This window comes from Strongylocentrotus purpuratus, unplaced genomic scaffold (assembly GCF_000002235.5).
Source record: "Strongylocentrotus purpuratus isolate Spur 01 unplaced genomic scaffold, Spur_5.0 spur5_scaffold_7, whole genome shotgun sequence".
In the NCBI taxonomy this organism is placed as follows: Eukaryota; Metazoa; Echinodermata; class Echinoidea; order Camarodonta; family Strongylocentrotidae; genus Strongylocentrotus; species Strongylocentrotus purpuratus.
Genome location: NW_022145613.1, coordinates 2,746,910 through 2,762,886, shown reverse-complemented (window position 1 = coordinate 2,762,886; position 15,977 = coordinate 2,746,910). Strand labels below are relative to the sequence as shown.

Below are 15,977 nucleotides of genomic sequence, written 5' to 3'. Positions count from 1 at the left end.
CATCCTCTCACTGAACATTATAGCTTAAAGTATATAACCATATGGAAACGATATAGATATATATATATAGAGAGAGAGAGAGAGAGAGAGAGAGAGGTAAAGGGAGTGTTTGTGTGTGTGAGAGAGAGAGAGAGAGAGAGAGAGAGAGAAAGAATAGAGAGAGAGAGAGAAAGAATAGCGAGGTTTAAAAAAAAAGGTGTATAGTGGGATAATGAATGTGTGAAAAGAGAGCAATTACCATGACTTTGTCTGAAGCAAATATGACATCGATATGCACTATGCACATGACTGACAATGAAAGGCACTCTTCTTAAGTTTGCGAATTTTCTGGATGACAGCAAACTATCTGTATCTGTCTTTATTTTTTTAACAATTTTAACTTTGTTTAAGTAATTAAATATGTTGCACGTGTCAGTAAACAATTTCTTTTTGACTCACGAAATTTACACGAATAATACACTTTTTCAATAAAAGAGTACCATTAATATACTCAAAACCGTCTACCTTTTAAGTGCCCACTTCTTATTCCCAGAAATCATGTTGTTTAGCTCGCTTGACAACGTTACCAACATAACAAATGATTGGATTCAAATTGAGTAGAATTGACGCAGGTTTCCATACGTACTAACCTCGGCAATAGGCCGAAACAAGCCATATTCTGGACTTCATGGGCAGGCTTCCTCCAGAGTTATTGGAAGTAAAGAGTGCAATGTTTATCGTTCACAAACATAGAAGACAATAGTAGATGGCGGGGAAAGACGTTAAGTGTAGTGTTATATTCATCACAGTCAGACGAATTGTCTAAAGGCTTAAAAACCACATCGATGTACATCTACATGTATGGGGTAGGGGGTCTAAAGGTCTGGTGTAAAGCTGGAACCCATTTGTCTACTTAGATTTCAGGTCCACAGTCATTACAAGCCTAATTTTCTTTAGACTTAGATGCATTTAATTGCATAAATTCAGAGGCTAATTGGAACCGAATTTTTCACGTTTAAGCATCATTGTTTCTTTTTACGTTTGCAATAATAGGCTCAATAATTGTGAGGCTCCGTGATTGTATGCTTTCATCTGTCTCATTTTTGGAAAAATGAATACCAAAGTTTTTGAACAACCCTATCTGTTCCTACAAATCATTGCAAACTATAACCATATATAAGCAACAAGTTGGTGTGGGGAGTGTACTAATCTTCATTTTAAATAAATGCAACTGGATTTTAATTTTAAAAGTTCTCTATGTTCTCTTGGTGACCATATGGTTAGAATACTCCCCATGGAGTGGAGATGGTGCACATTGTGTGTGAATGAATCCGATATGACCAGGGTAATAATATCTGTAAATCGCTTAGAGACGGTGTTACGTATTAAGCGCTATATAAATCCAGATCACTATTATTACTTTAGGCAAAGGCATATGGATGAAAAAGGTAAAGCATGATCCCCACTGGTCACTCCTTTTATGCAGGGGTTTATGCGATAGCATTATGTGTATACACATGTACATGGGTGGACCCGAAACATACAGAGAGAGAAGGGAGGCTGTGTGGTAGAAGATGGGTTACTCTTATTATTATCATATTTCAATAGCTGTTCAGTTAATTCTCCAGTTTAGAGACTTTTTAATATTTTCATTCAAATATAGTTATCAATTTACATCACCATTGATGAGAGAGAGAGACAAGTTCAAAGTGAAATTCGTCGATTCTAGTAAATGAAACAGATTTGTTGGTATTCAGTCCATGTTTTCTATGTCAATTCTCTGTTATTGGATAATACTATTTACATGATTACAGTCTAGAGAAGTGGTACTCCGACATCTTTACATTGTACAGGGATGAATCAACATGATGTTTAAAAGGGTTTGCATTAACCTGCAACAATAGACTATCACAAACACGTACAGAATGCCCGTGTTTACAGAAGGACACATGTATGTACTGTAGAATGGTCCCATGAGATGTTTTTGAAGTTATTTCGCAAATAATTTCACTGTTCAGCAATAACTTGTGTTATGTTGATAACTACATCTTCTTCATCACCATCATCATCATCATCATAATCATCAACGTTAATTATAGTTGTAAGTGATATCAATATTCTGTCTGCCGCAATCAGACTATTATCCAATATGTAAAGAAAAATTCTACAGATGATGAGAGCTTTAGTTTGATCCTCAGAAAAAACAAGAACAAAAGAAAAAAGAAGGAAATATGACCCACTAGATGAAAATAACTATTTCACCTCGTGAAGAAGTACTTTTACTCATTGTTATTGTTTTCATCGATCAAATAAGGTATTCAATTTATCTTTGACTATTTTTATGGAATAAATTGTAATGTTAGGACTTTTGAGACAAAAGGGCCGCATGTGTTGGCATCCCGTTTCTTTGCAGTTGATGTTTTCAATTAATATCTCTTTACTGTGTTGATTTATCTCGTGATTCTTTGTATTCAATATCTTTCTTTCGTTTTCCTGTCTTCCTCCGGACTTTCTTTAATCTTCACCTCTTTATCTTTGTTCCTCTTGATTTTCCTCCTCCGCTCCTTTGACGTTCAGTATAGAAATCTGTGTAACAACGAATGGTCGTACAGAAAGGAATCGTAATATAGCCGAGCCCGACAAATCTTGTACTATCGCACATGACATTCCATCTTGTCATTTTGTTCTTGAAATGTAGCATTATTTACTTATACAAATAATGAGATGTTCATTATCACTTTCACATTTTTCATGAACATAAATGGTAAACAGATTTTTCTAGAAAATATCACCATTTCTAATCTTCTGACCACGGTATTTGTCTTATACAAACAAGGATAAGAGATTTGTTTACATAGTTTCTCCCACAAGAATACAAAAATCATCCTTGAGAGTAGAATAGGTGAAATAAAAGAAGGCGATTTATGGGAATCGGAAAATGGACACTATTATATTTCACAGTAACATTACAGGCTATAAAGCGATAAACCACAATACCAAAGGAGGACGATGGGATTCAAAGCTGTCTTTGATTGGGATTTGAGATTGGGTGTGGTACTCCACTCAGTCATTGTGTATATTTACCCAGCGTGTCGGCCGTTGTCGAAAGGCAATAACGCCGATTCATTGCTAAGAGCTTAAGGATGTCCAATGTACCTCACAACACACTTAGCACGACAGCTAGGGCGCCAAATCAATCGAACCACTTTCATCGGACCAGATTTCACCACTTATTTCATTTCTTGTAGACCAATCAACATTTACATCTTGAATTAGATCTTTTTGTTTATAAGAAATTATGATTATATGCACATTCTACGTACTTGGCCCCGTTGCATAATGGTAACTTTGCCATCAATGGTAACTACCATGGAAACCTTGATTGGCTGTTGAGCCCTGTTACCATGGTAGTTACCACTGATGGCAAAGTTACCATCAATGGTAAGTTTTATGCAACGGTGCCCTGGTTGGTTGGCGATCGACGGGAATATGTAAGCACTTCCGTTGGCCATCTTCAGTTTTAGAAGACATAAAAATGATTATGCAAGTTCTTTGTGTTACATACGAATTTTAAAACTTTAAAAATTGCCTGGCAGATAATAGCTATTCAATTTCAATTTCAAATTTATTCATGTTTCCAACAAAACATTACAAATCGATTATGAGCATTTAAAACAAATGTAAGAAAAAATGTTGGATACAGAGGGGTCCACTAATAAGCAATGTTTGTACAAGTGTGAACACCTCAAATGATACTTAGGAATAATGAGTTATTAAATTAACTAATCCGTAACTACAAAAGGAACTACAAAATAGGGGAAAGAAAAGGGGGATACCAACAGAGACGAGAAAGGGACAAGACAATGCTTTACACAACAAAGATAGAAGAACACGGTCATAATACAAAGAGTAGACAGTGACAAAAAGAAGTGACAGGTCGAGGGTACAGAAAATAATACAAAATGATGAGCTGCATGTGGGGTTGAGAAGAAGATAAGGAAAGAGAAATGCGCGTTAGCTAGGAAATAAGCATGAGAAGGCACAATATAATATATCACAGATATCTAGTAAGCTCCTCTAACATAATTTTATTGTAAAACAATAGTCGTTTCACGACACAGTTATAAGTACAACACGGTGAAGGCGGTCAAGATGAGTGTTTACATAATCGTGTCGCTATTTTCTTGCTACTATTGAGAAAACATTACAATTTTGTTTATTTTACAATTGATAACTTATTAATGAAATGATCACCTGAAACCTTGTGACCCAAGAAAATTATAATGCGCAAAATCGCTTCATGTAAATTTGAAGTGAAATGAATAAACATTTTCAAACTTATTAAGATCAAAATTTTTAAATGTTTTTTTCTATACATTAAAACATCTTTGTTTTACACTAAACCTTGGTGTAATTGTTATTAGCTTTTTCTTCTTCATAAGATGGCCAAGTCAGTTTCCTATTGTTTTGTAATGTACATGTACAACCATAACTCTTCCTTTTGGAAAAATTTGTTCCATGTGGCTTCGAGTTCGAGGAGAAATTTAATTTAATTTTTCGCGGCGTCTGTCAACCCATCGCAACAGAAATTATGTCAGTTTTGTGTGATTTATAATGTCCAGTCATACTATTTGTTAGTGACTGACATATGTTGGTACATGGGGTAGATGGAGTAAAATCGACCGGACTTAGGGCCTGTTGAAGGGGTGGTGGGGGCGCTCTGGTGATAAGCACGACCGCTACATGTATGAACAGATAACAACCTTTTTGTTAATGAGTTAGATACTTACTGACCTATCAGCTTTGTCTAGTTTCGAGGGCATTTATGGAGCAAATCATTCTCAAAGGACATTTCTTGTAATAATGAGACAGCTCGTGAAATGTTTGTTTATCTTTATCAGAACACCATCGTCTCTCTCAAACCGTTGCTTTAATACATTCCTTTTGAATTGATAGTGTATTACATGTATTGCGCCTTTTTCTTGCATTTATCATGGATACACTAGCGACGCTAGAATTTATAAAAAGCTTCACGAATATTTCGATTTATATCATTTGAAAAATGGTCCACTTAAAAAATAACAAGAAACAAGCAGACAAACAAAACTACAGGGCCTATACATATTGAATTGGCTATGCAAATGCAATTATAAATCATGGATAATTCAGAAAAGAGCGGCAGTAAATGTTTTATGTGTCTATCATGTCAGTTACATTTGAACTTTTAAAGTACACAATTAAGACATACAGATGTACGGGCAATGCCACCTCTGTAAATATCAGTCTTTCGCCTGTACTGTGACACTGATTATCCTTACAGTGCGGTTATTATAATGTGGTACTACCCTCTTCCTTTTGTTTGAGGGAAAGGGGGGTTTTGTATCAGAACCAATGACGCATCCCATATACAAAACAACCTCAAACTAGATACCTAAGGCACTTTATGTGTCCCATCCGTTCCTGTCCAGAACGTATTAGCAGTGCCTGTTGACTGTATGGGGGTGGACACAAAAAGAAGGAATTCGATGTAACAAAGCATCTTTTGTAAACTGAGTACGACCGCGCCTTAAATCCATTGATTTGACGAGCTTCACAAAGCTGCGATTACACAAGAGCAAAGCTTTTACTTTCGCATTTATCAGCAAGGACAGGTATATGTTCACCGAGAGTGCGAAGGCTTTGCACAATAATTCTGTTTTTTATCGTCCGCTTCCCACCCAGCTCAGTACATTTAGGAAAGCCACACAAAATAAAGACTAACAATGTGAGTTTTCACATCTTATTTGTTAAACCAAATCCCTTGAAATGTAACAAGCCCCATAGGAAATGTTGAAGTAGATATAGGCGCAACATGTTGATATTGATTTGTGATTTGTAGGGAAGACATGACATGATTTTTTTTTATAATTCCTATGATATCAATGATGACAAGACCGTCGTCATTTATGGTCTTGAATTTTAAGTGCACATCTTATATCGCACGGTCTTAACCTGAAGCCCACTGCACACTGTACGATCCTCCAGCCATCCGATTTTCAGAGAAATGCCAATTATAATAGTAATAATAATAAAGTCATTTTATATAGCGCATAAAAATAAATTCTCTATGCGCTTTACAACAATCAAATATAGAAAACTAAAACATCTTCCTGATTTAGGTTTTAAATTACTAAGAAGACTAAAAATAGAAATTTTCGTGGATTTGACTCTTTCTATTCAGAATAAGTATCGAATTGGCTTCAAATCATGAGAAAATCAATACTGAGCCGATTAGCTTCTTTTCCTCCAGGGAAGAATAAAATCCTCTGATTTTTTTATTTATTAAATATGTAACTATATAGATCCTCAGCCTTTTAACTCTTGAAATGCTTGATTGTTCGTATCAAATGTTATTACAAATTCTTCCAAAATCACATCGTAGTCAGTCGTAAAGTGTCGGCGGGCTTTAGCCGCACATTTTCTGCCAAAAAAATGAAAGTGCGCTGAATCTGCTATGTTTTAAGGAAAGAATTGGAGTATGTACTGGAAGTAAATAAAGAAAGGCGAGACTTCTTCATGTTTTGATCGATGCACGTACAGCATGTTTGAGATCGTGCATTAATAACCACCCTTCACAATAAATGATATTGCCCGTGAACTGTAAATCAAACAACCCCGTGAAATTACCCACATTTTACCCACGTTTAACCTCGCCTAAACAAAAAAACGGTTTATTTATTTATTTAGATCCCTGCATGTTTCATCATCAAACCCCTGGTAACTAACCATTTTAATTCACCTCCTTTGCACAATGACATCTCATTGGATGGGATTGGCTTTGCATATATTACTTTTTTATATGTCGGGCATTTATCTGACAAGGGTTTTTAGTCGTCAATGGAAACTTTCGTTCAAAAAATAATGCATAGAAAAAAGTTTGCAAGGAACTATCATTGTCACGATATTTTCCATCTAGCTTATAATCACCGAAACTTCATCAACACTTTCTCATCCATGCCTATCACTTTCACTGGGTATACGTTATACCATAGTCTACTACTCGATAAGTTGTTACGCCTATGAACCATCTTTGAATTGTCATCTTACTGCATACGTCTTGGTGACATTCTTCGATATGAATGATTTAATTCTCAAGTGACCGTCTAACGCATGATCACGCTTCAATAAAATGCAAATTGCATAGCTGCATAGCTTGTTTATACTGTTCACTTACACGTAGAATGTATTTAAATTGCAATATCTCTTTGTCGAAGTATATTTGAAGCTCATATTTTAAATACGGTTTAGTCACATTGAACCTTTAAATATTGAGAAAAAACATGTTTATGTGATTGGTACACTTTAACTATTCGTCACGTGACAGTATTTCGAAGGAAACTAAGGAATAAACTAAAATAAATGATAAGGATAATGAATTGTGTGTATTTTTCATAGTTAACCAATCTTTTCTTTAACGAATCCATTTTTTTTTGTTCTGATCCAAAGTTGGGGCAGCTGACAAGCCTTCACCGTCGTCGGATACAGCAAGATCGTCAACGACAACACTTCTACAAGAAGCACGACAAGGGATTTCGGCAATACACACAGCAACTCATTTATCCAGTCAAAGTAAGTGAAGGTTTTTCATTGAGAGCAAAACAAATTTATTTTCATTGAATACGATCGCAAAGACTTTCAAGAAATCAAATATCATCTCATTCGGATGACGTAATATTTCATTGTCATGTACGCACATTTCAATAGGTGAGGCACGAGGCTATTGAAATTTGCCTTGTGTGGCCCAGGGAGGTTGCATGAAGACCAGAGGGAAGACAATGAATAAAAAGAAAGAGAGAGAGAGAAAACAAAAGAACAAGAGAGAGGGAGAGACAGAGAGAGAGAGAGAGAGAAGATGTATTGATACATCCTGTATGCGGGTACTATTGGAAGAAAAGGATTAGTTGATGTGCGTTTTCTCAATCATAAGCCTTATATTTTGTACTTATTGTCTCCAAATCGTAGCAATAAGGAACTAAGATTCATGCATATGTAACCTTGCTTTTATGTTAAAAATGATGTAGTTTTATCTTTGTAAAATTAGGTCCTGAAGTATGTTAAACTTAAACGTATGTGTATTTGGCTTTCTTTCTTGAATTACTTAATAGACGTATATGCCCATAACTATACAATTTGTCACAACTGCGCCAGGAGTGTCAATTTCGACAGACTTGGCGCATTAATGTTCACTATTATTATTATTATTACCATTATGTAACGCTCATTAGTTATCCCAGCTACTCATTTCAAAGAGTTTCCGATGTTATATTTGTCAAATTTTATAATTGCATTGACGACTTTTCGCCGATGCCTTGTTTCCGTTCGCATTCTTCTTCTTCTTCTTCTTCCACCCAAATCCCATTCGTTTGACCCCTGATTAGAAATCATATTCTAATTTTTGTTTCATTGGGAACAAACACATTTCTATTTTCCGCTCTCATGCATAGCCTAATTCCTGAAGTTTCCAAAGCGCATTCATTTGAAAACCCTCTGAGGCCTGAAAAGGGACCGTTTGGATTTTGTACCGTTAGAGTTAAGCTTTCTAGATGCTCACGTTTTAGTTACGTACAGACAACTTGAAGTATCCAAACGAAATATTCTTAGCAGACATAGCATGCGTAAGAGAATAGAGGTTTATAGAGAATAAGGGTTTATTTTAGAGGGAGCGCAGAGACCGAGCGAAAATATTGCATATGTGAAATCTACAGAACATTATCAAGAGACACACAGTATACATGTACTTATAAACACTCAGGCTAATAACAGTTTACGTAAACATTATGATCTACATACGATTTAGTAAAGCCCAAGCTTGCAGCTTGAGAGGGGCGGTGAATTAGATTTTGTCTCATCTCCTTCATTAAGGAGAACCGTCTTCCGCCCTTCCACACTTCGGACGTCCATGGTCAACAAGGCTTATCACGTGATAAAAATTTTTTTTTTTAAAGTATTTATAGCGACTGAGGGGAAAATAGATTTAGGAAAAATATATAAGAACACTTAAAGCTTATGTGACACTACAAAACATATTAGTTGTACATAAGAATAATTTTGCCCCCACTCGAATTATTGGGAGGGGGATTCGACCGTCTACCCCTATCCCCGCTAGTGGCGACTATTTCTTGATTTTTTTTCTTCTCGAACTGAACTATATATAAAGCCTTATGTAACACACACGCAATTTAATACAAGTCGGTCTTACTCCTCCATAGCGCTTCGCTAAAGCCTTGAATAATCTGTAATCCCGCGAAGAAAATAATAGTGAAGAAGGGCCTACGCCCAAGATTTATCTTTGATGCCCAAGGCCGGTTGACAGATTAAACAGAGAAAGAAGTTATTGAATAGCCCCCCGATTCATTCTTTAGGTTTCATTCTACAGGAAGAAGCTGTTCACATGCTGTGCTCTAGATTGTAGAAAGAAAGAATTTGAAGCATATAGCATATTGATATATTTCTTACATAAGAAGCAAAGAAAACAAGCGCCAATGTTGGAATAATCTTTATAAATTCGTGAAAACAAGGACGAATATATATCACTCGTGTCATTTGTGTTTTTCATGTTGTATGCTCACTTATCTGTATTTTCTCGTCTCCCTTGCTCGTTTTCCAGCTATTTCTCTTATCTTTACCTTTTCTTTTATGTCTACTCTCAATCTCTTTCCTCTCCTTCCTATTTTAACGCGCTCTCTCTCTCTCTCTCTCTCTCTTTCTCTCTCTCTCTCTCTCTCTCTCTGCCCCCTCTCTCTGTAACCCCTCTCTCTCTTGCAAGTGTTGTTTTTATATGAAACCCCCTTATTCGTATCCCCGCTCTTTCGCTTACTTTCTCGCATTCTGTTTGAACTATAAATGGTACATTAATATGTTTGAATAAATATTAATTTATTCACAGTGAGATATCAATTCTAACGTGATTTATTTATTTTGAAACAGAAACTCAGTCATCACTAAAAGGAGCTGAACAAGTGTCATTAAATGTCGATGCCCTACACGCTATTGACAATGACAGATTAAGACAATTACAAGATGAAATATCAGATATAAATCATAGAAAATCATCATCTGTTTCCACTGCTGCAGCACCTGAAGATTTGTTAACAGAAATACCAATATATATAACGAAAGCAACGTCAGACTCGAAAGAATATGTAACAGAAACAGATGTGAGAGCAAAATTTGGGACAACGGCGAGCGATGAAACGTTAACCAAAGTCGATACGAACTTACAAACAACGACATCCTCAGAGACCCTAACGGAAGTCGATTCGAATTATTTATTGTCCGCCACGACATCTGCAGCTGAAATCCTTACTGAATCACCTTCGATTTCATCGTCGGGATGGACAACAAAGCAGGCTGAGATCTTAACGGTGTCACCAGCGACGCATCAACCCGACGGTGAAGTTCTGGCGACCAAAGCAGCGTCGAAGTCAAGGACGACGGTCGCTGTTCACTCAGAATTGATTACGGAAGGAGTGGAGGAGACGGAAGCTTCGACAGTCGTTCCAGCCGCTTCAGCCGCTTCAGATCATGTTACAATTGCAGATACCACGGACAGTGGCGTGTTGCAGGGTGACTTGAGTATAGATCGTACTTCAAGAACCAAGGAATCAGTGATCGGGGGAGACAATGCAGAATTCCCTACTAGGGATGAAGCTGTAATAGGTAGATTCTCTCTTTCGCTCTCTCTCTCTCTATCTGTTTTTTGTCCTTCTTTTGAAGTTATAGCGTGTTTAAATGCTGACTTAAACTGTATTGAGCAGTATACTTTAAAATAAAATGTTAACTAAAAAACGGCTTATACTCTGATAAACAGCTATAGTCTACTTCTTAATCATCAAATGATAACGATGGATTAATTAATTGAATTAAACTCAATCTAATATTTACATATTTTCCTTATTGTAAAGAGCTTTAAGAATATGATGCTTATGAACATTTCGTATTAATCATTTTATTTCTTTATTGCATCCGTTCAAAGACTCGACATCAACACCATCACAACACGCTTTCGTTCTTCCCGCCGGATACGTTTCGCCGCCTGAAGAGAATGATGCTGACGTTGTGGACGACGACGACAATGCAATCCATGTTATCGCGCGGCCCATTCCTGTCACAGATGGTCCAAGTTCTGCCAACAACATTGGTGCTATGCCACATCAACCTCAGACAACCCCGAGTACTCTTAGTGGTGCACCTAAGGAAGACCACGAAGAACTAGAAGGGGATCTGTCGCCGAAGGTGACCACGAAACCGAAGGAAGCTGAGACGACGACGACGTCTGATGACGTAGTCGCTGTCATTTCCATGACGACCGACGAAGTAACAACGGTGCGAAGTTCGACTGAATATGAATTGAAAGTTTCGACTGAGAAAATTTCAGAAGCTGCGCCAGCCGAGACACTTGAAGGTTCGGAAACTTCATTTCTATCTTACAAAATTCACATTGACGAAAAATTTGATTTCGTCATTGTGTCTCTCTCTTTCTCTCTCTTCTCTCTCTTTCTCTCTCTTTCTCTCTCTTTCTCTCTCTTTCTCTCTCTTTCTTGTACTTTCTACTCTTCTGTATATCTCTCACATTAGCCAGCATTATCACTTCTGTGCAGTGATGTTCAAATAGTTCATGCAATTGAATTGATGTTCATTGTTTGTTTTGACGTCAATATATTTAAACTTGCAGTATGAATATCCTATTCAAACAATCCGTGTGAAATTATCATGATTCGGGCGTCATCCTATTAGCAAAGAAAAGATGTGCAGGTGTGGTTAATTTCACTTCTATTGTTCCCACCAACAAGACAAGTAGGTTTTGTTTTCTCCCGCTTTCTCTGTTTGTAAATGCACTTTTCGTTTTCAGAACTGACAAGGTCGATTTGGGTGGTCCCGTTAGACTTTAGACTGGAATCAATAGATCGATTTTTTTATTGTAAATATTATGCATAGCGTACCACAGTGTTGTGTACGAAACCATGAAAATAATATTTGAGGGGGGATATTATATTTAGAGACCACGTTGCCAGTTCGACTCACAGATTTGAAGTATTTCATGAAAAGTAATTGAATTTAAAAAAATCCACAACTTTCTTATTTATTGTCCGATATTTCTCAAACTTTCAATGATCTGTTCTTCTCATTTTTCCTCCTTGTATTAAAGCAAACTTATTCTCAGGGTGGACTTCCCCTTTAAGTTTAACAATGGACATTTTTATATTATCTTACAGAAAAACTATCTGGATTCTTTCGATGCACCGACGGGACACTTATCGACATTACATCCCTTTGCGACAAGAAAGCTGATTGCCCAGATTATTCGGATGAGGATTCTTGTAATGGTAAATCATAATCTTTTTGATCGATGCCATTATCATGATTAATTTACTGAACAACACCTGACAAATATGCAGTTTATCTTTTATCTGAAATGTGTGAATATAACCGTTACTCTACCGTTACTTTACCCGCACTGACAACATTTGCAAATTAATCTCAAGAAGACGGACGAACAAAGTCACTCAAAATAGGTGAAAATTATTGTAAACAATATTATGAAGACGAACGATATATTGCAATCCACAGAATGCCTGCATATATTGTAACGTAAACAAAAACCATGCCACCATCTGATCAAAGGATGATAGAGAGCCCCCCCCCCCCCCCATGGCCTTAGCTTAATTACTTTATTGAAAGTATAAATTACTACTGTCCTAGTACTAACAAAATAGCAGTATACCATAGCAACTTGTTCTACAAAAAGTTTTGGCCAGGCTGGCAGCATCCGAATGTATAGTAAGGAGATAAAAATAATTGCCATTTTATGAGGGTATTTTCTAGTTCATGTCAACTCTCTGTTTCTGTATTGTAAATAAAACGGTAATGCTTAGATATTTCAAATCTTTCAATCTGTCGAATAATTTTTGTTCTTTTTAATGCAAGATAACAACGTGAAAACCGATATTAAGAAGACTATGTGAATCTCAAAATTCAAAAACGAAAAATGTTTGTTTCATTACAGCTGACGAGAAGGAAAACCTCACGAAACAGATTCATCGACCATCATTGAATTGGAACGAAGTTGCGCCGAAGGGATCACGTGATGACATACTTATCCCATTGGACGATTCACGATTATCGGCCGTGGTTGAAATGGAACGTAAGCAAAATCAATTTCTTTTTCATGGCATTTTGAGAAAACAACTATTAACAGTGACTTTCTTCCTTTCTACATGTTTTCTTCTCTATCCCATGATATCGTTCTGTAATTTATTTTGCTGTTCCGGCATCCGTTCTACTTACGTTAGTAGTCCCTGTTTTGGTTTCTTCTTATTCCTCCACTTTTTATTACCGTCAAGTAAAATAAATAATCGATTTACAACTAATTTGTTTGTATCTCACAGAGAGTCGAACTGAGGCACCGACCACTTTTCGATGTGAAGAAGGAGGCGATATCATCCCAATTACGGCCGTGTGTGATAAGCGAGCTGACTGTCTTGACTACTCTGACGAATTCAACTGCGATGGTGAGACTATAATCAATTGTATTTTTTTTTCTTTCGATGAAAGCTGTTATTCAACCATTCATGAACAAACATTATTTTGTGACATATCGGCGGGTGGGGGGGGGGGGGGTGATATCAGTTTGGATTTTCAAACTTAATGAAGTAACTTTTCTATGGAGAACAGGGCCTTATTAGAAAAGAACCTGAAAGTTGGATTGCTGACAATGTGAAATATTTTAAGTAGGGTTTGAAGTGATGCTATGCAAGTCTCTACAGCCATGTACCTATGCCGATCATTGGCAGGTAGGGTGTAGCGCTAGATGTGCATAGACGCTTGGAATATCTCTTTTGAATAATGAAAAGGCACTGCAGGATATAATCTCAAATTGTATATGGTTCCATGCTGTTATTTAGTATCGTTATTGTTACATTGCTTCCTGTGTTATTATCTACCATCAATCCATATTACTTTGCTGAATTTCAGGCAATAAACACGTGACTGAAGCTACGACCACCATGGACACCGTTACAAAACTGTCATCGACGAAGCCAAAGTTTGAAAGTTCACCTACCATCGAGGTTCTAAATGGTACGCTTATCATTTTTTCATCTAAAATTGATATCTCTTTTATAATTACAAGCTGCTAAAATGCTTTCTACGTGTTTCGTGTAAGCAAATAACAAGATTAATGCGAACAATATGATCATCGAAAAAAAAATCTTCAAATAAAGAATTGAAGGAATTCAATAGATTAATGTGGCTATTGTAAAAAAAGTGGGAAGGAAAAAGACACAAAACAAACAAATAAATGTTACCAAATTTGTACAATGTTTAACTAGCAAACAAAGCCATATCAATAATCACATCGAATACTTGGTATTCACTCGTTCCCTCTCTATCTCCTTACCCTACCCACCACCCCCTCTCTTGAATTCTGTTCACGTTTTTATCGATATGCCCCCTCAGAGGACGATGAGGTGATGGAGTTTTTCCAATGTCTGGATGGTAGCGCTGTCGTTCCGATGAGAGCTGTGTGCGATAAGAAGTGGGACTGTCTCGATTTCTCTGACGAAGACGAATGTGATTGTAAGTAAACAAAATGGCCTTATTTACCCGGTGAAACAACCTCAGTATTAATACATCCCTTCCTAAGGGCCCTGTGATACTCCAGCGTTATCGGGCTCCCCTTTATTAAATAAATCTGGGTCGAGAGTGACAAATATGACCAAAACACCTTGTCCAAGGGTATAATCACTGACCCTGGATTGAACCAGTGACCTCTCGTATGACATACAAAATAGACAGTATAATACCAATTCTCGTTTAGCTTTTCATAAAGAATTATGTACAATTAAAAAATCATATTTTCATAGAAGTACCAAGTTCTATTAACCAATACATGGGCTTTCCGTTTTTGTATGAATGCTAATCTATTTTTCAAATTGTTCTTACATTACCTTGCTCTCCCTAGCGCATGGCAAACTTCCTATTACCAAAGCAAACAAGACCAAGCCAGGAATGGCATGGGCGACTCCTCGAACACCGGCAGACCTCCCGGATAGGGAACAGAATATGATTGTTCAAGAAATGCCAGGTACGTGGGTACAAAAATAAATAACATGACTAAACTTATACCGATGATAATTACGTTTAAATTTGTATAGCGTATGATAATTACAATTCATTTTTTGGTATGCAATTCACAGAATAAACTTGGAGAACATGCAACACATGTTTCTATGCAGCACTATGCAGTAATATTCAATTGAACATAATCATTTTGTTAATTTTCCAGATGCAAAGGGCACTCTTCCAGAGTTTTGGCTTTGTGAGAACGGTAACTACATCTTTATCAGCTCCGTATGTGACAAGAAGGATGATTGTGGAGATTTCTCAGACGAAGATGACTGCACAGGTATTATTGATCCCTATGCGGATAGTGTAGTTTTGGCTAACCCCATTCAGTAGAATAAAACTTGACGAGGTAGTATTAAATAAAGTACGTTATAATTATTGCATAGTTCAATATATTTCACATGCACGATCCAAGTAACGAAGACAAAGGCATTTTTATGTTGACGGTTCGAATGTGTATGATGATGATAGTGTTCTGTAAATCAGTGATGCTACAAAGGGAGGAGGGGGGGGGGTGGTCACAATAATTATTCACTAAACCGTGTCCTTAACTCCAAGCAATGTGTCACTTAATATGAAAAAAGAATAAATGCCACTGCTTCAGATTAGTCTCAAAGTCATTTGTGCGTTGGAAAGATCCGCAACTACATTGTAACAAATCTACCACCCATTAACTAAACTGTTAAGATATTTCAATCAAGCTTCGTAAATGGTAAACTATATTCTTAGTCCAAAAATCTACACCTGTCATGCCTGTTTCGTTCGTTTTTTTTTTTTTTTTTGGTTGTTTTTTCTTTTTCCATAAGGTAGGTAGGCCTATACGCTAACTTCAT

At 36.7% G+C, this 15,977-nt stretch overlaps 1 protein-coding gene across 12 annotated transcripts in view; it reads left to right on the top strand.

Annotated features, from left to right (window-relative positions):
- Positions 1–15,977, top strand: part of LOC577184 — a 71,209-nt gene that overhangs the window by 4,673 nt on the left and 50,559 nt on the right. For all 12 annotated transcript variants that reach the window (XM_011673277.2, XM_030974390.1, XM_011673272.2 and 9 more), the window contains exons 2-11: positions 7,465–7,587; positions 9,946–10,677; positions 10,994–11,422; positions 12,234–12,344; positions 13,025–13,162; positions 13,407–13,529; positions 13,993–14,097; positions 14,476–14,595; positions 14,981–15,103; positions 15,305–15,424. In XM_011673277.2, the coding sequence (XP_011671579.2) occupies positions 7,465–7,587; positions 9,946–10,677; positions 10,994–11,422; positions 12,234–12,344; positions 13,025–13,162; positions 13,407–13,529; positions 13,993–14,097; positions 14,476–14,595; positions 14,981–15,103; positions 15,305–15,424 (2,124 nt within the window). The remainder of the gene's footprint in view (positions 1–7,464; positions 7,588–9,945; positions 10,678–10,993; positions 11,423–12,233; positions 12,345–13,024; positions 13,163–13,406; positions 13,530–13,992; positions 14,098–14,475; positions 14,596–14,980; positions 15,104–15,304; positions 15,425–15,977) is intronic.